We start from the raw sequence: 26,448 nt of genomic DNA, 5'->3' as shown, positions 1-26,448 counted from the left end.
TGAGAGGGGGGTTATAATGTGGGTTGTGGTAATTTATAAGATGTTTAAAAAAATTGGGGGGGTGGGGGGTGAGGGGTAGGGGGTGGGGGGGGGGTAGGGGGGGAGTGAGAGGGGGTTTTATGTGGGGTGGGGTAATTTATTAGATGTTTAAAAGAAAATAAAATTGGGGGGGTGGGGGGTAGGGGGGGGTAGGGGGAGTGATGGGGGGGGGTATCATGTGGGATGTTTAAAAAAAAAATTGGGGGGGGTGAGGTTGGGGGGGGGAAGGATTCTGGTAGGGGCGTGGGGTATTGTTTGGGTGGTATCCATTGTGGTATTCAGGTAAATGTTGTTTTGTCAAAGTAATAATAAATGTGATCATAAAAAATAACAAATAATCTCACACTGACATGAACAAATTTCCTCTATTTATAAAACATGAAATTTAAACTTATTGCATTTGTTTCCCCCTGTATATAAGAAAGATATAATAGTGAATTACCTCCACTGAACTGCTTATATTTATATTAATCAACAAAATTAAACATGAACACAATATATAATATACAATATATACAAAAAATCTCATATTCTGATAATATTTTTTACTGATCCACTTTATTTTACTCAAAGGATGATGTTTCATTGGACTGATAATTATAGATTTAGGATTACAGACCAGTTGCTTCAGTAATATTTTCAGAGTTTGCCCAGAGTTATCATTCAAAAACCATTTTACTATTGCGAGTCACCGTGACCTTGACCATTGACCTAGTGACCTCAAAATCAAAAGGGGTCATCTGCGAGGCATGATCAATGTACCTATGAAGTTTCATGATCCTAGACCAAAGCGTTCTTGAGTTATCATCTGACAACCACCTGGTGGACGGACCGACAGACCGACATACCGACATGAGCAAAGCAATATACCCCCTCTTCTTCGAAGGGGGGCATAAAAATCCCTAATTTTTATTCCAAGAACTCGGAAAATGAAGAACAATGACAGAATATTAAGAACAGGTACAAGCCAAGTCTAAAGAATCTAAGTATTGTTACAAAAATGAACAACATACAGCAAATACCTTAATGAATGTAAAAAGAAGTTCAAAATCTGTCAAAAAAACTGATATAAAAAAAAGTTACTGTTAGTCTAGAAAGTGCTTCAAAAATCTAGTTTACAAAATAGGTCTAATTTAATCTAAAGAACAATATTTATGAAGATTAGAAAACTTCAGTGAATCAAATGTAAAAATAAGAAAAATGTACTACAGTTATTGAAAAAGAATAGAGTCTTTCTAATTTAGAAAATGCCAAATAAATATAATCTAAATAATAAGAATAATTTAGAAAATAATGCCAAAATGTCTTGATGCTGGTGTTGAAAATAATTTAGAGTTTAATTATTTAAAAAATCAAACCTTTTTCAAGAGCGGTTAACTTTTCAAGAAAGCATCAAGAGGTGTTTAAATCAGCCAAAACAGCTTATTTTATTCAGTTCAGAAGTGATCAATGGCAGAGTAGTACATTTTCGCTCGGAACAGTGCATTTATCAATGATCAATATCTTCCCAAATTACAGAGCAGAACTAAAAATAGATTACTGAACCAGGTTAAACAAGGGAGATAAATACTGCATAAATACTGCAAAATCATGTTGTCTTTCTTTCAGTTATCTCTTAGTTGAAAGGCTTATCATAAGTGTTAATGACTAAAACAGTTATGTTAACTATGAAAATTCTGTGTTATGAAAAACATAATATTGACATAATAAAACCAAACTTTACTACAGAGGAAACCAATGTTCTGACCAATTTCATGAAGATTGAGCAAACTAGAAAGTTAACAAGATTTTACTATTGCCATATATAGCCATATAAGGAAAAATGCCCCGACCCTTGGCAGCCATGTTTTTCAAGCCAAGGATACCATTTTTGAACTCATCCAAGATATCATTGGGACAAATCATCTGAGCAAGTTTCATGAAGATCAGAAAATAAATGTGGCCTCTAGAGTGTTAACAATGTTTTACTATAGCCATATAAGGAAAAATGCCATGCCCCCTGGCGGCCATGTTTTTCAACCAACCGCCATCATTTTCGAACTCGTCCAAGATATCATTGGGATAAATCTACTGACCAAGTTTTATGAGGATCGGACAATAAATGTGGCCTCTAGAGTGTTAACAAGATTTTGCTATAGCCATATAAGGAAAAATGCCCCGCCCCTTGGCAGCCATGTTTTTCAAGCAAACGGAACCATTTTCGAACTCATCCAAGATATAATTGAAACCAATCTTCTGACCAAATTTCATGAAGATTGGACAATAAATGTGGCCTGTAGAGAGTGAACAAGGCAAATATTGACGTCGCACAACGGACAACGTACGACGGACAAAAGGCGATCACAAAAGCTCACCAATGCTCAGGGGAACTAAAAATACACTAGAGGGTATTTAAAAAAAAATACACTAGAGCTTTTTTTTTAAAGATACACTAGTGCGTATTTAAAAAAAATACACTAGAGCTTTTTTTTAAAGATACACTAGTGCGTATTTAAAAAAAATACACTAGAGCTTTTTTTTTTAAAGATACACTAGTTCGTATTTAAAAAAAATACACTAGAGCGTACTTAAGTGTATTTTTTATGGTTTCCTAAGTAAATTAAAACGCTTTAAATATGCTTGAAGTGTACATTTTAAAATACACACTTAAGTGCATTTATACCTCAAAAAGTGTATTATTTGAACAGAAAAATGCACTTGTTTATTTAAATGCGCTTTAAAGTGCATGTTATTGGCACCGTATTTTTTTAAGCTAAAAATACGGTGCCAATAACATGCTCTTTAATGCGCATTAAAAGCACATTTAATGCGCATTTAGTGCACTTTTTCGAGAAGGGAAAATTTCAAATACAAAAATAAACAAAGGACATTATTTTATAGAATGTCTAAGATAAAAAACGACGCAAAACATTTGTATCTTTTATCATAGGATGATAACAAGAGTAAATGGACAATTAAATAGTCTGAAGCACAATACGCGTGGCCAAACTTCCGCGGACACATTTTTTTGTTCTGGGACATTTGGCCCCACGTATTGTGCATCAGGCTATTAAGTTCTTAATTTTCTATCATTTGTTACGTAATGTTAAGTTGTTGTACCTATTTAGGTAACAGAGAATAATGTGTGTATGTAGGTATGAAGATGATGTACATTTGTAAAGATCTGATCTGTCTGTCTGTCCGTCCGTCTGTCTGTCTCTCTGTCCGTCTGCCTAACTTAAAAGTTATCAACTTGAAACTTATCCGGTATGTAGATCTCATTAGGAGGAGGTGCAGTGCACAGAAACCGTTTCATATGTGTATTGTAAATCCCTTGTTATATTTCTGTTTAAAAATTGTCTGCACAAAACATTTGTAAAATAACAAAAGGTATCAACTTCTATCATTACAGCCATATACCTCAAGTGCGTTCTGTGGCATTGACCTTCAAGTAAGTGACCTTTAAGCTAGCGACTTGCCTGTTGAAAGAAACACGTGTTCTTAATATGAGTGTCATTTGCGGTATTATACGAGCAACGTCATGCGAAATTCGGTTTTATGCCTTATGTGACCAGCATATCTCCAGAATAGCCTGTGCAATCTGGCCAGGCCCTACTTTATCCGCTAATGAGTTCACAAAATTTTGCGTGAATTAATTGCAGACAGATTTTGTTTTTTATTTATTGAACAAAATTCCTTTTTGTGCGCATTGTATATCTATCTTTTTAACAAACAATAACTATATATACACAAACATGCAATACCATTAAGAAAAAGCAATTGTATATACAACAGGTACAAAATTCAGCGTACATATACATGTATATACCTAGAATGCCTCAGTTGTGTTCATTTTATCAACAGTTTAGGACAATAAGAAAACATTCATAACAAAACCACAAGACTGATATGTATGAACATATCAATAAACCCCTCTGGGCTACTAGCAATTTTTAAAAGAACACAACTTGTAAAAGCTATCCATTACTGTTGTTATCTCAAGTTTCCTTCACTAATGATAGCATCTGTCATAAGTTAATTTAACTACCAAAGCCCATATCTAACTGTAGGACAGATTACCACACATCATGTACCTACTATACTCCTTACATACAAGAAGCATTTGCCATAAGTTTTCCCAAATACAAAAAATCACTTATAACAAATTGCTAGACTTTTTTTAGGGAATAAAATTCCAAAACACCATTGCGTAACCCATGAATTGTAACCTTCCTCTTTCTTTTTCTTCATTCAGATTTACTATTTAACATGGTTGCCAGTTCCTGTTTTTCCGACATCAAGAGTTCTTCTGCTGTTTCCAAAACCGCTTCACTGAGTCGTGACCCGCTCTGGAGACCACCATCACTCTCTTGTTGGTGTTGTCCCAGACCAACACACCTTGCTCCTGTAATAGTGACCCTTTTCTCCATAGATACAAATTTTCATGGGTTTTTAAGCCCTTAAAAAATCTAATCTTTTTCCATCAAATAACTGTCTTATTAGATTCAAGTTTTTAAGGTTGCATTTCCAACGGATACTGATAGGCAGCTTACAGCACAAAACCTGACCAGACTGCTATAGTTACTCGCAGGCTTTTCTGGTGTTATTCTAGTTGCATATAGCCATTTTCACTTTGCTTTACATTGACTAAAATACAGGAAAACTTGTTTCAGACAAATAACATTGCGTTCACAGTATTAGCATTATTTATTGTTATTTAGACTACAGCAAAGGGAAAATCAGAAAGATCAAAAAGATATGTTAAAGCAATCTAACTATGACCATTTGACTTGACATATAACATTGGTTTCACAGTATTAGGCGTAATTTATTGTTATTTAGACTACAGCGAAGAGAAAATCAGATAGATCAAAGAGATACCTGGATTCTTCTCTATATGTTAAAGCAATCTTACTATGACCATTTGACTTGACAGAAGGAATTACATTTCATACTAATTAGTTTATATTGAACATGCCAGTTACCTTTGCAAAGTCACGGAGTTTTTCAAAATCTGCTTGCGACAGGAACTGACTGTACAAAACTCCGTCGTCAAACTTGAACCTGTCCCTCTCCAGCTCCCATAGACGCACCTGATCTACGATGGTTGGAGGCAGTGATGGCGTCTGAAATAAAGGGGTTGTAAATTTGGTTTGATTTTTTTGTTTAGCTTGTTTGTAATTATGAAACTTTTTTTCTTTTAATCAATCCCTCTTATTTTATTTCAGTAATTTCTTAACTTGCTGTCAATCATGTAATTGGGCCGTGCTCTGTGATAAAGGGGTTTAAAGCATGTGTGTAAAGTGTCGTTTCAGATTAGCCTGTTCAGTCAACCTAGGCTAATCAGGGACGACACTTTCCGCCTAAACTCGATTTTTGCTACAAAGAGATTTTCTTTAAACATAAAATATCATAAAAGCAGAAAAAATCATGCCTGATAAGTAAGGGTGTCACGACAGGCTCACCTTACGATACCATGCGTATCGTGGTACAGTGTGTACGATACAATACGTATTGTCAGATGGAAACAACATAAAAACCATTTTAAACCATTTTTCAATTTTATTTAAAGACCTCTACATATGTGTCATAAAATATACAAAATACCATATGTAATGAAAGTACACAAATTGACAATTAGTTATTATTATTTACAAATCTAAAACTTTGATTAAACATGAACAAAAATACGGACTGCTTTATGTTTCTTTTACTTCAATAGATTATTAAACTTAAAAATAAAACGTGTTTACTAGTTGAACTGGCTATCTTTGCTTATGCCGTAAAAAAATCTCCAAGTGCAATCCTTGTTTCGTGATGTAGGCGACACAGCACATTTTTGAGTGGTTGAAATTTAATATTAATGGTTTCAAAGAATTTGCCAAATTCTCAGCGGAATCACAAAATTACAGCTTAGGAAATTCGTAGCGACTAAAGTCGTGATATAAAGCAAATGTTTATACGAAATAAACACCTACCACTTTCTTACTGATAACATAAAATGCTTCCATATTTTTTATTGGAGCTCGCTGGAGGTGATTTTAATTCAACTTCTGCCTTTTTTTTCGGGCGAATTACAGTTACTTCACTTGATATGCGTTATGGAAAATGCCGTACCATACGGACTTGGAGGCATATCGTGAACCGTACCGAGGTAGACTATTACAATATACCGTCCCACGGAGTACCATTACACCCTTACTGATAAGTCTGTTCGGACTGGGATAAAGCCTCAGTAACAATAAATTACTATAGTGTCAAGTTAATATTGTGTAACATTAAATGACCCAGGCTGGTCTCTGGCTACATATTGCTTAACCCTTTCCCACTCAGAGCCAAAGTCACTTAGTGGAAATGGCTATGTGCAAACATCATAAAACCAGAACAGCCTGCAAGTAACTCGCAGTCGGTTCAGGTTTTATGCTGTTTGCTTCTCATCAGTATCTAAGGTTTGGAGATGAAGCCTTAAAAACTAGAATCTTGTAAGAAAGGTCTTAAATTAAATATAAATTTCATAGGCACTACAAATGTGTGAAAATACATATCTAAGTGATAAAGGGTTAAGACCCATTTTCATGTGTCACTGCTTAAATATTTGACCTTGTGTTCTTACACAATCTATTAATGGATATAAGGTTTTAATTTATAAAAGCTATGTGTATACAAATTGGGGTCAAAAAACCTGTGTAAGGTATTTATCACTTATAAATCAATATCTCTGTTTGTATTTGAAACTGATCTGCTTATGCGTCATAACTCACTAACACATTTACTTAAATAGGTCTCCAGGTTTCAACTAGTACTAACAACTCACCTGTTTTACCATCTCAGAATGTGCATGTGACTTCAGGAAACTTATGATCTGAAAATATATACATAAAACATGTATTGGTGATACATTCATATTTATGTTACAAAAAGAAAGAAGATCATTAAATTTCTATAGCAAGGCCGTTAATCACGAGCTCCACTTCTTTTTGGCATAGCATTCAAAAATGAACCAATACTAGTTCTGAGGTGTCGCTTAAGACCAGATGTTTAGAAATTTCAAGGATAATTCTACAGGTTGAGTAGATTTTTTGTTTGAACAGGGAAAAGTACAAAATTATCTATTAGATTGCAAGACGCCAATGTTATTGTACATTTAACAACTTGAACCTGTTCAAAACAATGGTTTGATGTTGATAGCGATTTCATTGGGCAGAAATTTGCTCGTCACACAGGCAAAAGACATCAATTTGCTTTCAACAACTCCCCCATGTCACCAGTTATAAAGGTCGCCATGTTTCTAAATGGGTTGTGATTGTGTTTGCCATCTATCCATGTTTCAAGTTTCATAAACAAATATTAAGAACTTTTAAAGTTATCGCAGGATCCAGAAAACCACCATTTTCAGCAGTATTTCTAGTCTATTTGTTGCCATAGCAACCATAATTTTTGACGTAGGAACAAAATGAAATGACGTGCATAATGTCCATATTGCCATCTATCCATGTTTCAAGTTTCATGAAAAAATATAAGAACTTTTAAAGTTATCGCAGGATCCAGAAAAGTGTGACTGACTGACAGACAGACAGACAGAGCGCAAACCATAAGTCCCCTCCGGTGAAACCGGTAGGGGACAATAAAAATAGCCACTTCATTTGAAACCAATTGTGCCTAACTTATATTTTATTACTGACAATGTATTGAAATTAATAAGTGCAGCTTTGCAATCTACCAGTATAAAAAGAAACACAAAAGCATGCTTTAATCAGTTCAATTGCAGCAGTTTAATCTTGCTATCTATATAGAACAAGAGGGCCATGATGGCCCTGTATCGCTCTATTGTTTTTTATGCGAAAAAAGCGTGCAATGCGCATGGGTTGAAATGAAATCAAGCATGTGACTTTCTCTTTCTATCCCTCGTCCCACTGGGCGCTTAAAGTTGGAAGGGTGAGCATTTTTATATATGGAAAACGTTACTGTGGTGTTAAATAAACAGACCCGGGAATTGTCGCACAGGTCCTTTGCTTATACCGTAGGTACATTTATCTCTCCAAAAGATATTGTCGTTCTTTCTATTTCACATATTTTAAGATGCTGATGATAAAATCTATGCATGTTCTACAAGATTAATGAAAGTTCCTTCATTCAATCATGGTAGAGAACTATAAGATATCACTACATACCAAATTTGGAAGCCCTAAGCCCAATGGTTATGGACAGGAAGATTTTTTAAGTTTGCACAAAAGAGGCTTTATATAAGCATATGTTTAGTTTTGTGACCCCGGGGCAGGGTCAAATTTGAGCCCAGGAGAACAATTTGAACAAATTTGGTACAAGACTATTAGATGTCACTACATACCAAATTTAGTAGCCCTAGGCTCTATAATTATGAACAAGAAGATTTCTAAAGTTTGCACAAAATAGGCCTTATTTAAGCATATGTTCATTTTTGTGACCCCCGGGGCAGGGTCAAATTTGACCCCAGGGGCATAATTTGAAAAAACTTGGTAGAGAACTTAAAGACTTTAATACATACCAAATTTGGTAGAAATAGGCACAATGATAATGGGCCAGAAGATTTTTGCACACAATAGGCTTTTTATAAGCATATGTTCAATTTATTGACCCCCGGGCCATAATTTGAACAAATTTGAAAGAGCTTCACCCCAGGAACATTTGTGAGAAGTTTGATCAGAATTGGACTTGTAGTTTAGGAGATGAAGATGTTTAAAGAAAAAGTTAACGCACGCACAACGGACACAGGACCATTACATAAGCCCCGCTGGCCTCTGGCCAGTGGAGCGAAAAAAACAACAACAAAAGAACGTTTGTAAGAGTGAAATCTTACTAGAGTTATTTTATAATCTATATGATAATCTTTATTGGGAAACACAATAGTATGCTTATAACAAATCAATTCCAATAGAGAGATCTTGCAATCATATTCTATATAGAGAAATCCAAAAAAACACTTTTAAAAGTGCAATCTAATTGGAATAACAAGTTACCCATATAGAGAAAAACAGCAGTATGCTGATAATAGTTCAATCTCAACAGAGAAATCTTACAATCTGTTTACACAACAAAATTACTGATAACAGTTCAATCTCAATATCGCATGGCAATCTTCCAATTACAAACCTGCTCTGCTGTGATGCCTCTTATTAGAGCTGCTCTCACGCTGTCCCTGGTCAAGTTTGCCACCGCCATGTTTGGAAAGCGGTACAACATCTCAGAAAATAACGCCAGTAAAGCGATGTTAAGTGATGATTCTGGAACAAATGGAGCCATGTTCTAACAAGAAACCGTCGGAGACAGGTAATGCTCCCCAAAGGTTTTTTTGTCACAATATTGCACTATATATTCAGATAAAAGGAAACGTCTTGAGGGGCATAACTTTGGACAAAATAATATGATGGATGGTTTAGCAACTTATAAATTTCAAAGGGCCATAACTCTCTAAAAAAATCATCTAACCAGAACCCACAAATAACATGGGCATCTCCTCAAGGTAGTTAAGCTTCCCATAAAGCTTCACTGAATTCCAGTCAGTAGTTGGGGAGAAATAGCCTGGACAAGAATTGCACTACATGTACAGTTTATAGAAAATTTCAAAGGGCCATAACTCTGTGAAAAATCATCCGACCATAACCGGCTGATAACATGCACATCTCCTGTTGGTAGTGAAGCTTCACATAAAGTTTCATTGAATTCCCGTAATAAGTTGCTGAGAAATAGCTCTGACAAGAATTGCACTATATGTACAATGGAAAATTTCAAAGGGCCATAACTCTGTGAAAAATCATCCGATGAGAACCAGCTGATAATATGCACATCTCCTCTTGGTAGTGAAGCTTCCCATAAAGTTTCATTGAATTCCAGTAATTAGTTCCTGAGAAATAGCCCGGACAAGCATTGCACTGTATGTACAGTTAATGGAAAATTTCAAAGGGCCATAACTCTGTGAAAAATCATCCGACCAGAACCAGCTGATAATATGCATCTCCTCTTGGTAGTGAAGCTTCCCATACAGTTTAATTGAATTCTGGTAATTAATTGCGGAGACAACATTATTTTATTATTTTAATTGTTATTTTTCATTGTATCCTCTTGATTGGGTTCAGGGGCGTTCCTGAGGCTATTTCAGCAATACGCACGAACGATTAGCGATTGGAGTTGATACTGTGTTGTGTTTTGTACCCACTGTTATTTTCTAAAAGTGGACGTCTTGTTTGCTCGTTTAAATAATTAAAACACCCCCCCCCCCCCTTAGCCCTTACTTTTTATTGCATTTTTCGAATTTTGAGTTTTCATTTTTTTAAGTTTGAAACTAAATTATACGCACGGGCGTACTGCCGTATGCCTAGGTACGCCCTTGGGGTTGTTCCATATGCATATACATGAAAGAAGGATAACAATTGATAGTTTGATATTATGTAATTGTTTGTTAAACTATATTTTGTGCATTTAAACAATCAGCAATTATTGACCTATTGATTGCCAGACCATTTTTCACTTAAGACAAATAAATGTTAAAAGTAACTCACTCTCTTAAGTTCATGTAAACATTTTACTGTAAACCCCTAAGGTGAAAAGGCATATTTTAATTATCTGTAAAGTAAATTTGCAATCAAACAAGCTAAAATGGCATATTCAAAAGCTGACTGTAGGATTGCATGTTATAAATCCAGATATATAAGCCAAAAATTAAATATTTACAAACAAATCATAACACTATTCTGATTTTTATAATGTATGGAAATTCAACTGGAACACATTTTTTACAGGCAAACAATATACAAAACTGCGGACTACAAATCTACGAGCATTTTCAAAAAATATACCCTGATAATTAGTAGCCAATGCCCCACAACCATCTCTTCCTCCATACAAACCTGTGTAAGCATAGAGTCTGTAGTTGGTTTCCACAACAATATACCCTTGTCTGTGAGAGTCCGTTACTATTCCTGACAATCCTGACGCTAGATTGATAGCTAACCGAGTGGGGTAATATCGCTTTTCCTTCCTCTACAAATGTTAAAATCATGGTACATACAATAGGTGTTCACATAACACTTTACCACTAAGGTACGTATTTTGATGGGTTTGTAGTCCCTTAGATAGTTAATTTAAATTGAAGGCCTTTCTTACTACATTCAAGTTTTTAAGGATTCATTTCACACCCTTAGATACTGATGAGCAGCAAACAGCATCAAACCTGAACAGACTTCGAGTTACTCACAGGCTGTTCTGGTTTTCTGCTGTTTGCACATAGCAATTTTCACTTGGCTTCTATGTGGGAAAGGGTTTATATACGCTACTAATGAAAATCGCCATAAAGCTAACTGATACAATTAGTTACAGGAGACATCGACTTACTTGTAGTAATGCATTGATCCTTGTATATTTTATCATTATAAATTGCTAAACTCATGTAATAACAATTCATCTTTGATTAATCAATGAAACCGGCAAGCAAGAACAATATTTGCAACATGATTCAACTAAATTGCTTTTTAAAAGTGTCTGAAGAACAGTGACAAACAAGATATGTGTTTGTCAGAAACACTATGTCCTGAACACTATGTCCCCTTTTGCGCCGCTTTGAAGCTATATATGTGACCTTTGACCTTGAAGGATGACCTTGACCTTTCACCACTCAAAATGTGCAGCTCCATGAGATACGCATGCATGCCAAATATCAAGTTGCTATCTTCAATATTGCAAAAGTTATTGCAAATGTTAAAGTTGGTGCAAACACACAAACAAACAAACCAACAGACAGGGCAAAAACATTATGTCATCCACTTTAGTGGTGGGGGACATAAAAATATCATAGGCTAGGTTAACTGCGTAAATGGAAATAAAGTTTCATGGCCAAATGACCACCAAAAAGAAAACAAAGCCACAACACTTTCCAGATGTGGACTAGTTCAAACTCTTTGGGTGATGGTGAAAAAAAAATTGTGAGTTAAGATTTTTTACGTGAAAAATATAATTGTACAAAATACAGAACAATCAAGAGTTTTATTTGAGAAATAACTGACAACAAAATATAACTTACCACGCTTAAAACTACAGGATTCACAAAAACATTTCACCTTGAAATAGTCTTTGACCAGAAATAGTCTTTGACCAGCAACATTGATTTGCAGTTTGAATAAGAAGTGGAGAAAACCAGTTATATGATTGAGAAATCATTCTCTTGAACAGCATTTTTATATGACAATATTTGTATAGAAAGCTTTAACAACAATGTTAGTGATTCGTCACCTTTCTCTGGTATACCAGTCCAAACTCTCTAAGATGCTGCAGAAACCGTGATTGACCATCACTCATGCCTTCCGTGCTATAATCCTGCAATAAATGGTAACCATGGTAACATGATTGATAGCATTTACTCCTATCATAAATTTTATATTGATATTTGTTTTCCTCTTTTTTGTGGCAAATAATGGTTATCAATCATTAAATATATTGTTTCCGTTTTCAAGGAAATCATTTTCCTCATTATAAGAGTTACTAGGCAAATAAACGTTTTTATTGTTATTTTTTTAAACATGCATGGTACTGGTAATGCAGATAGTTTTATCATAGAGTCTGACAGTGAATTGATGGGGAAACAATTTGACTGACACTGATTTTCATTTTCCATTTTCCTTGTAATTTTGTACCGACTAAACATACACACAATTGAAAATATTTGTTCCATTTTTCATAGCCTCTACGAATGAGCCGGTAGACATATGACAAAGTTTTAATGGTTTGACATATACATATTGTAAAAGACATTTACTTAAGCCCGGTTTGGTTTCCAAGGAACATAAGTTCAACATTCTTTCTTATACATTGTGTATATGTTTATGTCAATGATTTCACATGCATAATGTGTGCATGGGTCAAGGAGCAGAAATGCTAGGTTACCGTAACTGTGAAAACCTTTCAACCAACAAAAATGCTTCCATAACTCAGCAAACCTTTCCTAATACAGAAATGCAATGGTAACCCTGCAAACCTTTTCTAGCACAGAAATGCAATGGTAACTATACAAACCTTTCCTAGTAAAGAAATGCTAAGGTAACTATAAGCCTTTCTTAGCAACATAATTGCTATGGGAACTCTGCAAACCTTTCCTAGAGTTGAGAAGCTAAGCTGGAACATCAATGAGAGACACTCCACCAGGTCCAGGCCTCGGGACTGAAACATTTAATATACCGTAATTAACCATGTATAACACAACTGTAATTAACCTTGCATAAAGAAACCATATTTAATCATGTATAACACAACCAAAATTAACTATGTATAACGCGACCATAACTAACCATGTATAGCACGACCATTAATAGCCATGTAAAATGTGACCGTAAGTAACCATGTATAATGCTATGTGTATAATAAGGCCATGTTTAATGCAACTGTTATTAACCATTATAACACTACCATAATTAACTATGTATAACTCAACTGTAATTAACAATGTATAATGCACTTGTAATTAACCATGTTTAACACGACTGTTATTAACCATGTATAATGCGACCATAATTAACCATGTATAATGTGACCATAATTAACCATGTATACTGTGACCATAATTAACCATGTATAATGCGACCATAATTAACCATGTATACTGTGACCATAATTAACCATGTATAATGTGACCATAACTAACCATGTATAATGTGACCATAATTAACCATGTATAATGTGACCATAATTAACCATGTATAATGTGACCATAATTAACCATGTATAATGTGACCATAATTTACCATGTATAATGTGACCATAACTAACCATGTATAATGTGACCATAATTAACCATGTATAATGTGACCATAATTAACCATGTATAATGTGACCATAACTAACCATGTATAATGTGACCATAATTAACCATGTATAATGTGACCATAATTAACCATTTATAATTCGACCATAATTAACCATGTATAATGTGACCATATTTAATCATGCATAACGCACACCCATGTATGATGCACAGCCATGTTATAATATTCACCGATGTATACATTGCACTCCTTTGTAATGCACATGACTTTACTGATGAATAGATATTAGCCAATACAAATATCAAACTGAAGAAAAAACAGTGGCCTTAAAGAGACGCTAATATTAACATTATTTTTTATACAAGTGTCTCAATAAGCCTTAGGCTTTGGATGCAATTGAGTATAATCACTTACTCTATAAGCCTGAGGCTTTAGATACGTTATAACAGAATGCATTATAGTGCCAGTGTACTCACATCTGTCATGTCAAGGTACTGCAGTATGAAGTACCAGACCTGAGACCCTGTGTCCATCAGGAGAAACTGGAACCCTGCCGGCGTGATGTATGGGACTGGGTCACCCTCCTCTCTGAAACAATTGAGCAGCAAGCTTGGAAAACTGGGCTCAATGCATGTGCATTAAGTTTCGGCCCAGATAAGCCTGTGCAATCCACACAGACTTATGAGGAGGACACTTTTTGTTTTTATGGTATTTTTTTGTTCAAATGAAGTCTCTTCTTACCAAAAATCTAGTTAAGGTGGAGAGTGTCATTGCTGATAAGCCTGGGCTTGTGGGGTTTATCTCACTTTATCATTTGTAAGGGTAATTATTACTCACTAAAGAATTTGTTGAAATAAATAAATGCTCAGTTTATCATTCTTGGAGATGAATGGAGATGAATGATAAGAAATGAATGATAACTCATTTGTGGGGAAAAATGAAGTCTCATTTGATCATTTTTGGGGGTAAATTTACACTGTATATAGGTGGAGTTTATGAATATATCTATGAATTTATTATGATACTAGCAGAAGACAGTATTTTGAAAGCAATGGAATTCTGAATGTAAAGTCTTTCTTGTTTGTACATTCCGACTGTTCAAACGATTGAAAGTCTTCAATGAATCAAAAAACAGATTTGAACTACCGTAATAACTCAAATTTTCGGACACTCAAAATGTTCAGACACCCCCAATTTTAGCTGAAGTTATTATTTTTGTGACTCTACATTTTCTGACATAATGGTTTTTGCCCATGTTTGAACAGTTTAATTTACAATGTTTTTTTTTTCAAGAAAATTTGCCCAATTGCGCTTATTTGGTGAAACTGGAGTAAGGTCATTAAACAGAAGAATGCATTAAGGCGATGGACCATTACATTTGTGTTATTGGGTAAATACCTATATATATTGGTAATACACAATGGTATCACCCAACAGCTTAAAAAAACAAATATAAAATTAATTTATTGTATACAGCCTGGTATTTTACAAGCATGTGCTATTATTTATTGAAATAATTGACGCTATACATATAGCATACCCGAATCCGATCATCAATGCAAGTTTTTAGAGTGTCTCTACATTTTTTTGAACACCTGTATTTATGTCTCTAAATTGTCGAACATCTGTATTTAAAAAATAATTTTTGCATCTTAATTTTTGGACACTAAAAAAATTAATTATTCTTAAGTGTCCCAAATTTATAGTAATTACAGTAAGCATATTTGTACACACACATTTCAAATGAGGAGATATGACTTCGATTTGAACTAAGATTATTTTGTACACACATTTCAAATGAGTAGATATGACTTCGATTTGAACTAAGATTATTTTGTACAAACATTTCAAATGAGTGGATATGACTTCGATTTGAAATATAGGATCTTGCATGAGCGGTCGTTTTGTATTGAATTTATTAAACAAGTCATCTAAATAACGATAAAAACGAGGCTTGGCAAGTTTTTATCTTTATTTAGATGACGAGTTTAATAAATTCAATACAAAATGACCACGAATCTAAGATTCTATTTATAACATGACCAACAAATTTTCTTTTTACTTTATACTCTTTTCACCGTTTATTCAGATTGTAAAAGAGTTTAACTGAAGAAATTCGCTGGAATAATGATGTCATTCCGTCAAAAAATGACGTCATTTCACAGTTATATAACTAGTGTTATAACACCTGTGTAATAAACAAAATTGAGCATTACGTTATTTCACTCCTGGAGCGTAGGTCATGTTATAACTAACATTATTTTGTACACACAAATTTCAAATGAGTTAATACGTCTCCAATTAGAACTTAGCTCACTTTGTACACACACATTTCCAATGAGTAAATATGTCTCCAATTTGAACTAAGGTAATTTTGTGCACACACATTTCAAAAAAGTTAATATGTCACCAATTCGAAGGAAGTTAACTTTGCAATCACATTACAAATGAGTGAATTTTAATCCAATTTGTACTAAGCTAATTATGTACACACACGTTTCAGCTGAGTGAATAAGTATTCCATGCCAAGTAAGCTTACTTTGCACACACACACACACACATTTAAAATGAGTGAATACGTCTCTACTTACAATTTAGCTGACTTTGTACAACACAATACAAATACTAGTAAGTGAAAATATGTCAAATTTGAACTAGACTTACTTTGTACACCACACATTCAAGTAATGTCACTGCATTCCGGGGTCAACTTACACTTTCATAAGGCCCGAGTGTTTGAGCACAAGGGACAAGGGTCTACTTACACTTTCATGAGGCCCGAGTGTTTGAGCACCTCAATGGTATCCCTGCTGACCCCGTCTGCCCCTTCAGTGGATCCCACCATGAAGTGAAGCACACACTGAAAAATACAGGGCTGACTTTAACAATACCATCAACCTTAATATTGCAATAGGAATAAATCAAACATCACAGCATATTTTAACCAAACCATATACCTAAACATCACAAGACAAATCATTGAAATAACACACTTAAGCCACTGACTCTTAAAACAGACTTATGCATTTTTTAGAAATCGGGTCCAGATTTTTTGAGCCTCACTCTGGGAAAACTTGGCTTTAACCCTTTGCATGCTGGGAAATTTGTAGTCTGCTCAAATGTTGTCTGCTGAATTTCTAAAATTAGCATTTTCTTACAATTTTTTCAAAGAATACTATCAGAATAGCAAACAGTTTGGATCCTGATGAGACGCCACGTTCTGTGGCGTCTCATCTGGATCCAAACTGTTTGCAAAGGCCTTTAAAATTTGGTTCCAGCGCTGAAAGGGTTAAGCATGTGCAAAAAGTTTCATCCCAGATAAGACTGCACAGGCTAATCAGAGATGACACTTTCTGCTTTAACAAAATTTGTCATTCAAAGGTAATGCCTTCTAAACAAACATCCCGTATTGGCCAAAAGTGTCATTCCTGATTAGGATGTTCATATTGCTCTTTGAGCATACAAATTAGTCAAAATTTTCCCAGAACAAGAATCAAATGTTAACCTTCTACTAAAATTGGCCAGGCTACAACTTAAATAGATTAGTTTGAGACAGCTCAAGTTAAAAAAAGAATAACATAGACTTTCGACAATAGAAAACAACACTGACAATCTAATTCAACACTGAGATAAAGTTGTCAATAAGAACAAGTTTTTAGAATTAAAAAAACCATGGTATCTCAGAATTGCCAATAGTCATTTTCTTAAAGCCATGTGACTCACCTCCCATCTCTCGAGGGCATATTTATCCAGGAACTCCACATCCCTACTGTTCTTGTCAGGGGGCAGAACTCCCCCACCACGTCCCGTCCATGGCTTACCACTGAAATATGAAAAATAATAAATCCTAGTTCAAAAGCTGTTCAGGGTCATAATGAGAAATAGTATCTATGACAACTGCAACACTCTCAAACCATATCCCGTCCACGGCTTTCCACTGAAATTAAAATAATGAGTCCTAGTTCAAAAGCAGGTCAAGGTCATAGGTCAAAGTGAAGGTCAATATAAGTAAGAGTATCTAGGAGGACTGCAGCACTCCCAGACCATGTTCCATCAATGGCTTACCACTGAAATATGAATTAAAAAAGGTTGTGATGATGCAGTGCATCAAGTGTCTGCCTAAGGAATATGAGGCCACGGGTTGGATCTACACTGTGAGAGCATTCTTAAGATCTCACACAAAGACACCAAGTACTTGTTCTTTTCAAGAAACGGAATCAAGAGGACATCAATTAGCCTTAGGCTTTTGATGAAATTAAGCTCAAATAAATAGGTTCGAACTAAATACGGAAATAAAGATTGTGGATAAGTGTATTCATGGACAAATTTGAACATGGACACTGTTATTTCAGTGTATGCTTCACTTCATGGTGCGGTCCTTGTCCCTTGTGCTTGAGCCTTGAAACTCTCGCCTTATGAAAGTTAAAGTAGCTCTTAGTTTATTTATAAGAGGTATTCAAAAGCACTGTTAAAAAAGCATGGACAAATATAGATAAGTGATTAATTTATTTAAAAGTAATACTCAAAGTAATTTTTAAAAAGCATGGACCAATAAAGAAAAGGGATAAGTAAATTAATAAGAGTTATTCAAAAATGCTGTTTAAAAAGCATGGATAAATAAGTAAATAAATAAGCTATACGTTTATTTATAAGTGCTATTTAAAATTGATGTTCAAACAGCATAGACAAATAAAGAATAGCAATAAGTTTATTATTATGTAGTTTTCAAAAGAGCTGTTAAAATCATTGCTGCAAGGTACAGAGCATACAAAAATTATATTTATTATAAGTAAGTTAATTAAAACTTGGGTATTAAAATCTAGACAATGAACATTGGCCAGTGGTCAAGTTATTTCAGTATTAATGTTTCAGTATTATATTCTTCTTGTTATTCTATGTATTCTATCATTTTCCCCATTGTTCTGTACTAATTTTGTATGGTGTGTTACTTCTTCAATTAACCTCTTGACATTTTAAGCTGATCATTTCATGTAACTGAACTTCACAATAAATCAAAATCCCTAATCTATAAAAATGTGTTTTGATCAGTCAGAATACATTTTATCCCACCTTTACAGCAAAATTGGCTGATTAAAGCCCCGTTGATTAAATTTCTGCTATAAACCACTGAACAAAATGACGTCATACATCCAGCAAAATTATCCAGTTAAACTTATTTTGTTTAAATAAAAAGGTTAACTGAATAAAAAGTGGGATAAATAGAATAATAGATTAGTGTTGATTATAGATCAGGTTTATCATGCTGAGCACGAAAACAAAAAAGCACTCGCCAAGGCTTGTGCTTTTTGTTTTCTAGGCCTCGCACGATAAACCTGATCTATAATCAACACTTATCTATTATACTCAATATTGATCTACATGTATTCACATTCCTTTATATAAAATATTCTTTAAAAGCTGAATAAAAATTAGCCTTGTTCTGGGAACATTGGGCTTACACAATGTGTGTAAAGTGTTGTCCCAGATTAGCCTGTGCAGTCTGCATAGGCTAATCAGGAACAACACTTTCCACGTAAACTTGATTTTTGTTAAAAAGAGGCTTCCTTAAAACAAAAAAATACCATAAAAGCATAGAGTGTTGTTCCTAATTATATACTGCACATGCTAATCTGGGTTGACACTTTACACACTTGTATTTAACCCTTTCAGTGTGGGAACCGAATTTTGAAAGCCTTTGCAAACAGTTTGGATCCAGACGAGACGCCACAAAACGTGGCATCTCATCAGGATCAAAACTGTTTGCTATTCTGATAATATTCTTTGAAAAAAAATCGAAGAAAATGCTAATTTTAGAAATTAAGCAGTCGACATTTTAGCAGACGACAAATTTCCCAGCATGCAAAGGGTTAATTAAGCTCAGGATTCCCAAAATGTGACTCTTATCAACCCTGCCAGAGTCTCCTACCCGCCAAGCAGCGCAGTCTTCATGTTGGCCTTGAATGTAGCGTTCACCATGCGACCCTGCATACCCCCTGGCAACGGCTGCTCGTACCAGATACGTAGATCAGTCAGGGCTTGAACTGCCCGCCTGTGATCACTGAAATAACATTGGCGTGTAGCACTAAAATAACAATACTGTTACACTGACAAAAGATATTGATCACAAAAGCAGGGTGCTAATGCTAGGTGCTTTATGTCCCATATTCCATCCTCTCTGCTGCCCCTCTTAACAAAAAAGTGAAAACACGATGCTGCATCTAATAAATGAAAAGTCCCCTTCTTCCCAAGAGCATAACCTTGTCTCTATACTTTGCCCATTTGAATAAGTCTAAGTTGAAAAGTAAGTCAATGTCAAGGTGAACATAAATTTGGAAAATATGAGAGTGCCAAGTGATAAATTGAAGCATCAAAGCTTTTAAATACGTTGTAATGATGTTAAGCAAACATTCAATTAGGCTCGATTGGTCATTGTCGGCTCGAGTACTACTTAGAAATACCCCAGGTCCTTTTAATTATACTACAATGTAAGCGCCCATGTACAGAAAATAAATTTAAACGTACCCAAGAATACTAACACTTAGTTGGTCATTGTCAGCTCTTTTTTTTAAATTAATGATGTCCATATTCTGTAAAATAGCCTCTTTATCATAATAACTTATACTTAAATAGCATATTCAGGCAGGTTTTGTTCAAAGAGAATTTTGTTTCATAATGTTTTAAACATCGATTTTAGCTGGGAATAAAACTTACAGTACAGTGTAATATTGGCAAGGTACATTTGAGTATATTTTGGTACCCATGGTAAATTGTGGTATACTTAAGAGTACCTGGGTACTTTTAAGTTGAACATGAGTCGATAATAACCAATCAAGCGCAATTAGGGATAACCAAGGAATTCGCCATTCTGAATAAGTCATAGTCAAAAAGTAGGTCAATCTCAAAATCAGAATGAGGTCAGGTGATGTGGGTGTGATGAGTGTTCATAGATAACATCAATGCAATTATAAGTCTTTTGGCAAAACAAAACAGTCACTTTGGATTAACCAAGAATTTGGACCTCCTGAATTTGTCCATGTCAAAAAGTAGGTCAATGTCAAAGAGAAAAGAGAAAAACTTAGGTCAGGTGACATGGGTGTGATAATTGTTTTGTGATTTTGGCGCAACGTTGCACGACGTCGCAAACGTTCAAGTTCTGAAGATGTCATTATTATTGTTATTGCTGTTTATTATTGTCAGTTGTTAATTTAAAACGGTAGTAAAAGGGATTACGCTTCTCGTATTTTTCACAACCAAACTACAATTATTATACGATTGCTGACATGTGTGTATCAATAACATCTATAAAAGTATGAAGGCTTTGTAGGAAGAATTCTTCATGTTATACTAAACTAGTCATCTAGTCTCGTACGGGTGGAATCACTGTCTGCCTCTCAGCAGCAGGGGTCAGAAGACAGTTGTGAACACCCATTAAAGCATTACTACTAAGTACCAACATAAATTCTTTTTTCTTGGTATGCTTCACGTCTAGAAACATAATGCTAATCATCATCCACTTGTTGTTAACTATAAATGTCAGTTAAAACAGTTTAAAATCTTTGATAAGACAGGTCCAAGGTACCTACCAGAACACAGTATAATTATACATAAAATAATTTACGGTAATTACTCTAAATTTTCGGACACTCTAAGTTTTCGGACACCCTCTTTTTTAGCAAAAATAATTATTTTTTTGTGACTCTAAATTTTCAGACATACGGGTTTTCATCCATAATTAAAGTCTCTTAATTTTCGGACAGTATATTTTACCGCAATTTTTACAGAATTCAGCCCTGTTTTCGCTTATCTTGTGACACTCAATCATGGATTTTTACAACGGGATTAAGGTCATAAAACCTGCAGACTCATGCCTGAAGAAAATGGACCATTACCCATAATTGGGTAAATAACCATGTATACAATGGAAATAAATGGATTCACCCTATAGCAGTTGAAATAGTGTCGTCCAAGGATTACTTTTCTGTTTTTACGTTTTTGTTCTAATTCATTTCAGGCAAGAGTTATCAAAGCTGTAAATTATTTATGTATTTATTTTTTAAGCATAAAAAGAAGAGTTAATCATGAGAAAATTATTGTACATTGATTTATTGCATTTATTTCAATATAATTATTACATCCTTAATTTGTGTCTCTAAATTTGGTGACACCTGTAAGTTTTAAATATTTTTCATATCTATGTTTTCGGACACGAAAAAAATTTATTATTTTTAAGTGTCCGAAAACTTAGAGTAATTACGGTAAGTACAAATTACTTATCAAAAGAAGTTTATCTGACCATGTAATATAAGAGTTATATTAATAATGTCTGAAACCATAACTGATTTGTGCAAAAAATAAGTTTGTTAAATCAGTGTTGCTGTTATATACTGGTAAACTATGTGATTTCACTAACTTGATATATTTGTTGTTCGACCATAATCCAATCACTGCCTGAGATACTGGCTGATCAATCAACAGCAGGCGCATAATGTAGTGCTTGGCTAACTGTGGCAATTCCCTGAAAAGAAGCAATGATTTGGGGCTCTGCATGCAACCAGATTATGACCTTTTATCATATTTTTTATGAATTTCATGTTACATAATATATATATATATATATATATATATATATATATATATATATATATATATATATATATATATATGTAAGTAAAAGTTTGTTAACAAATCATAATTGCATAAAATCATTTTAACAGTACACTTAAGGAATTTCTTTTTCATGCTGGACTGTGTTAATTTAGGACAACTATACGAATCCTTAATGTGGTAAGAATCTTGCACTGCATTTCTTTTCTGGTAACTGTCACGGAGCCAACAAGGTTACCACACAACTCTTTCTCTAACGTGACAAAGTAAATATCTATCTCTATCTATGTATACTGCCAAGCGCCCTTTAGAGCATTATAGGCAGATATGGACATTATCAAGTCCGTTTCCTGGGAAGAACCAGTACTTGGTGTCTATGAAGGAGATAATGAGGACGCTCCCCGAGTAGGGAGTGAACCCACGAACTTCCGATTGCTAGGCGGACAATTCATCCACTACACCACCGCGATCTGCAAATAAAGTGACATTGTCAACCCAATTGAAATAGCAGTGTCGTAAAATTCAAAGATTCCAGATGTTATATACACAGCCACAGCCTTACAACAATAAACCAAGGTAATTTTATGGCCCCTAGTTGGGCACAAACTGTCACAGAGGCAAGAAAATTGTATAGTCCATCTTTTCTTGAATGCGAAACGGTAATTTTATAGATCAGTGAGCTAACCAGCAATAAAACACTACCAATTATAACAGACAAATGTGTGCAAACGAAGAATCGGTTATATCCCTACGAATTAAAGTTTCATTTTGTTTTATTTTTTAATGTTAGGCTAGCCTATGGTCTTTTGTTAACCAAATTGAAGTGCAATGACTGAATGAGTTTCAATTTAACACGGTCAGTGTAACAACTGTGTACCTGAAAACGGCAAGACATGTTGCCGGGTGATTGTACAATCTGTCAAGTGTGTAAGACGAAAGCGTTTTTAAATAACCATGAAGGTCTTTGCAATCTAATGTTTTTGTAGAAAGTAGTGCTGCCATTCTACTTCTATTTTGCAACAATAAAGACTGAGCAATCCGAATGATTTCCAAGATGGCAGCCTCCTGGTGCATTTCCAGAAATATTTACCTGAGACACGGATTAAAAACATACAAAGCTCGACAGACACAGCTTACGAATGGATTTAATATATTTGAAACTTATTCAACGTCGGTAATTTTTTTTGATGCTGTCATTTAGCAATGAGCGAAGTAAATACACTTGTATTCTATTTCCGCGACATGTTATGTCAAATGTCAAACATGTTGTCAGAATAAATAAGTTGTCGAATAAATGAATGTCAGATAAACTAACTCACCATTAAGTCGTTTTGATTTTCCAAAGTGCTTTGTGTTGCGTACAATTGAGTGCAGTTTTACAACATTTCTTTGAGACTACTTAACGAAAATTTTATGGTTATTTTTTTTTATAAAAGGGACTTGTTTAGAGTTTTAATGTCATAAATTTTAGTTCATCATTAAAATCTTTAAATTGATTAATGTAAATGTAGTACAGGTCAATTTAAATGAAAACTTTTTAACTCACCAGGTTGGAATAAACAACAACTATGGACTTGCGTCCACTAGACGGTCTTGGCAAATGCAAGCGTGGTCAGTAATTTCATAATGAAATCAACAGGTACTTTTGAATGACCAATGAAAATCTTGCAACAGATCAATTCTAAATAAGATTGGACATGACCACAATTGCACGAGCTTTCATGGGTGAACGAACACTGGCGAGAGGATGAAATTCACATAAAGAAGTTAATGTATGTTATATGAAAAGGGAGATAACAAATTGACCTGTACTACATTAACATAGGAATTAAAGAGCTTTAGAATGAAACAAGAACATTATTTAAAAAAAAAAAAAAGTTTACCACCTGGGCTCAAACAACCGTCCATAAAGTATGTCACACTCCAGAGGGGTGGAGGAGGTGTAAGAAAGTGTGACATGGGTGATTGGTTGGTCAGGCCATGTGTGATGTCACACTTTTTTCATATTTTTTATTTCTAATGAATTTAGTTTTTACTTTTTTTTATAAATGAAATTTAATAGCTCTTCTGTACAAATAATTTTCAACAAACATTTTAATTATCTTTATGTCTAAAAAGCATGAAACGCATATCTCCTGAATGTGGTTGAATTGTTCCTGCTAGAAGCATTGGTATGCTGTTAGGCAGTCATAACTATGGATGAACACTTCACCATGGATGGATGATGTCCAGTGAATTTTTTTAATTTAACATCATTTGCAGGCCTATAATAAAAAGATTCAATATAGCACAAGAGTTTGGCACATCATTTGTAAATCTAGTCTTTTTCATGAAGATCATGGTGAACAGCACTTCGAAACCAGCACAGACATCACCATGAACGGGAAGAAGCCAGAATAAGTGACCAGCTTTAAGTACTTGGGCACAACCCTGTCCAACGATGGTACCAGTAATGCAAGGACTTAATAAGAATTGCCATGGCGTCGACAGTGATGTCCAGACTGAACAGGTTTTGGACAAGCAGTTCCATCAGATTCCTCAATAAGTACAGGCTGTACAAGTCCCTCGTAGTCTCCATTCTACTCTACAGCTTGAGACCTGGATGCTTCACGCCGACACAGAACGCAGGATACAGGCATTTGAACATATGATAAATGTCTCCGAAGACTGCTCCGCATCTTCTACATGGAGCACAAGACCAACGAATACGTCCAGAACATGACTGCAGCACTTGTTGGTACACAAGAGCCCTTTCTGTCAAATGTCAAACTGTCACTGAAAATTGGCTTGGTTTTGACATGTCACCAGGCATAACTCTCTATGCAAGACTGTTCTCAAGGGCACGCTAGAGGGATGTCGACGTTGAGGCTGTCAGGAGAAAAGCTGGATGGATAATGTGAAAGAATGGACATCCCTTCCCATGGATGATTTACTCTCAGCAGCACACAACAGACCTGACTGGAGGGGGATTTCTGTATCGTCGTCCCTCATTTCTCTCCAATGGCCAAACTGGTCAAGTTATTGATGATGATTGACTTCAAAGCTATCCGTTCTTTTACATTATTTAATGCATTCTGTAGGGGAGTTAATAGCCGTCTGAATATCAGTTCGTCTGTCCATCCAGCATTAAGTTTCCGGAGTTTTTTCCTAAATGTTTTAAGATATTTATCTCATCCTTGGTGTGTGAGTCTACTTGCATTTACTGATCAAGTCAGAGTTTTTTTCAGGTCTATTGATTTTTGGTGATGTTATGGGCCTTGGGCTTAGAAATTTTCTGAAGAATAACAGTTTTCTGGACTTTAAAAAAAAAATGCTTGCAGATATTTAACAGATTTTTGGTGTGTGAGTCTACGTACATATTTTACAGATCAAGTTCAAGTTTTGTAAAAGTCCATTGAAATTGGAAAAAGTTACAGGCCTTGGGCTAAGTTTTTTTTTTCAATACAACACTTTTGAACCTTATTTTTGGTGTGTTTGTCTACCTACATGACTCATAGATCAAGTTTGAGTTTTGTTCCTGTCCATTGATTTTTGACAAAGTAACAGGCCTTGGGCTTAACAATTTTCTCTAAAATAACACTTTTCAGGAATGCCAATATGGATATAGCTGCTGTGCGGCTTCAAAGTGCAGAAAGCGGCATTGTGTTTCACAAAACCTGCTCTTGTTTCCTTAAATTAAAGTAAACCACATATTGTCACAAAATATAACAAAAACAACAAGAACACTTCAATGTTGTCTATTGCTTTGCATTTGTAACGCTTCATAATTTTATAAGTTATGAATGACGATTTCCCTTGAACAAAAATGTATTTTTGTTCCTTATGTACAGTGTTCTTTTGTTTGTTGAATATATGATACAAAGTTGGAGAATTGTCATTTCGCCAATTTGAAAACAAGTCCCTGTAATTTAAAAGTAAAAGTATTGCAGAAGAAGAACATAATAATCATTCATTTTCTCATGATGCAATTGTACATGTAGAACTCTGAATGATTTTTTATGTCCCCCACCACTATAGTGGGGGACATATTGTTTTTGCC

The 26,448-nt window shown here is 34.8% G+C and overlaps 2 protein-coding genes across 6 annotated transcripts in view; one reads left to right on the top strand and one right to left on the bottom strand.

Annotated features, from left to right (window-relative positions):
- The window catches only part of LOC127838181 (general transcription factor IIH subunit 4-like), a 146,605-nt gene extending 123,158 nt beyond the window's left edge, over positions 1-23,447 (bottom strand). For 2 of the 4 annotated variants that reach the window (XM_052365767.1, XM_052365768.1), the window contains exons 1-12: positions 23,287-23,447; positions 22,216-22,320; positions 19,732-19,863; positions 17,529-17,628; positions 16,571-16,665; positions 14,282-14,393; positions 13,135-13,203; positions 12,280-12,363; positions 10,902-11,034; positions 9,148-9,278; positions 6,833-6,880; positions 5,004-5,144 (exon numbers count right to left, since the gene is read on the bottom strand). In XM_052365767.1, coding sequence (XP_052221727.1) covers positions 5,004-5,144; positions 6,833-6,880; positions 9,148-9,278; positions 10,902-11,034; positions 12,280-12,363; positions 13,135-13,203; positions 14,282-14,393; positions 16,571-16,665; positions 17,529-17,628; positions 19,732-19,863; positions 22,216-22,320; positions 23,287-23,411 — 1,275 coding nt within the window. In that variant the 5' untranslated portion in view covers positions 23,412-23,447. Of the gene's footprint in view, positions 1-3,683; positions 4,424-5,003; positions 5,145-6,832; positions 6,881-9,147; positions 9,279-10,901; positions 11,035-12,279; positions 12,364-13,134; positions 13,204-14,281; positions 14,394-16,570; positions 16,666-17,528; positions 17,629-19,731; positions 19,864-22,215; positions 22,321-23,286 lie in introns of those variants that run through there. The other 2 variants (XR_008029702.1, XM_052365765.1) reach the window with 2 other exon arrangements.
- Positions 23,448-23,457: 10 nt separating this feature from the next.
- LOC127838177 (valine--tRNA ligase-like) overlaps positions 23,458-26,448 on the top strand; it is a 74,338-nt gene continuing 71,347 nt past the window's right edge. For both annotated transcript variants that reach the window (XM_052365758.1, XM_052365757.1), the window contains exon 1: positions 23,458-23,583. In XM_052365758.1, coding sequence (XP_052221718.1) covers positions 23,464-23,583 — 120 coding nt within the window. In that variant the 5' untranslated portion in view covers positions 23,458-23,463. The remainder of the gene's footprint in view (positions 23,584-26,448) is intronic.

This window comes from Dreissena polymorpha, chromosome 7 (assembly GCF_020536995.1).
Source record: "Dreissena polymorpha isolate Duluth1 chromosome 7, UMN_Dpol_1.0, whole genome shotgun sequence".
Classification (NCBI taxonomy): Eukaryota; Metazoa; Mollusca; class Bivalvia; order Myida; family Dreissenidae; genus Dreissena; species Dreissena polymorpha.
The sequence above is the reverse complement of the archived record's forward strand: the minus strand, read 5'-3'. Positions and strand labels throughout refer to the sequence as shown.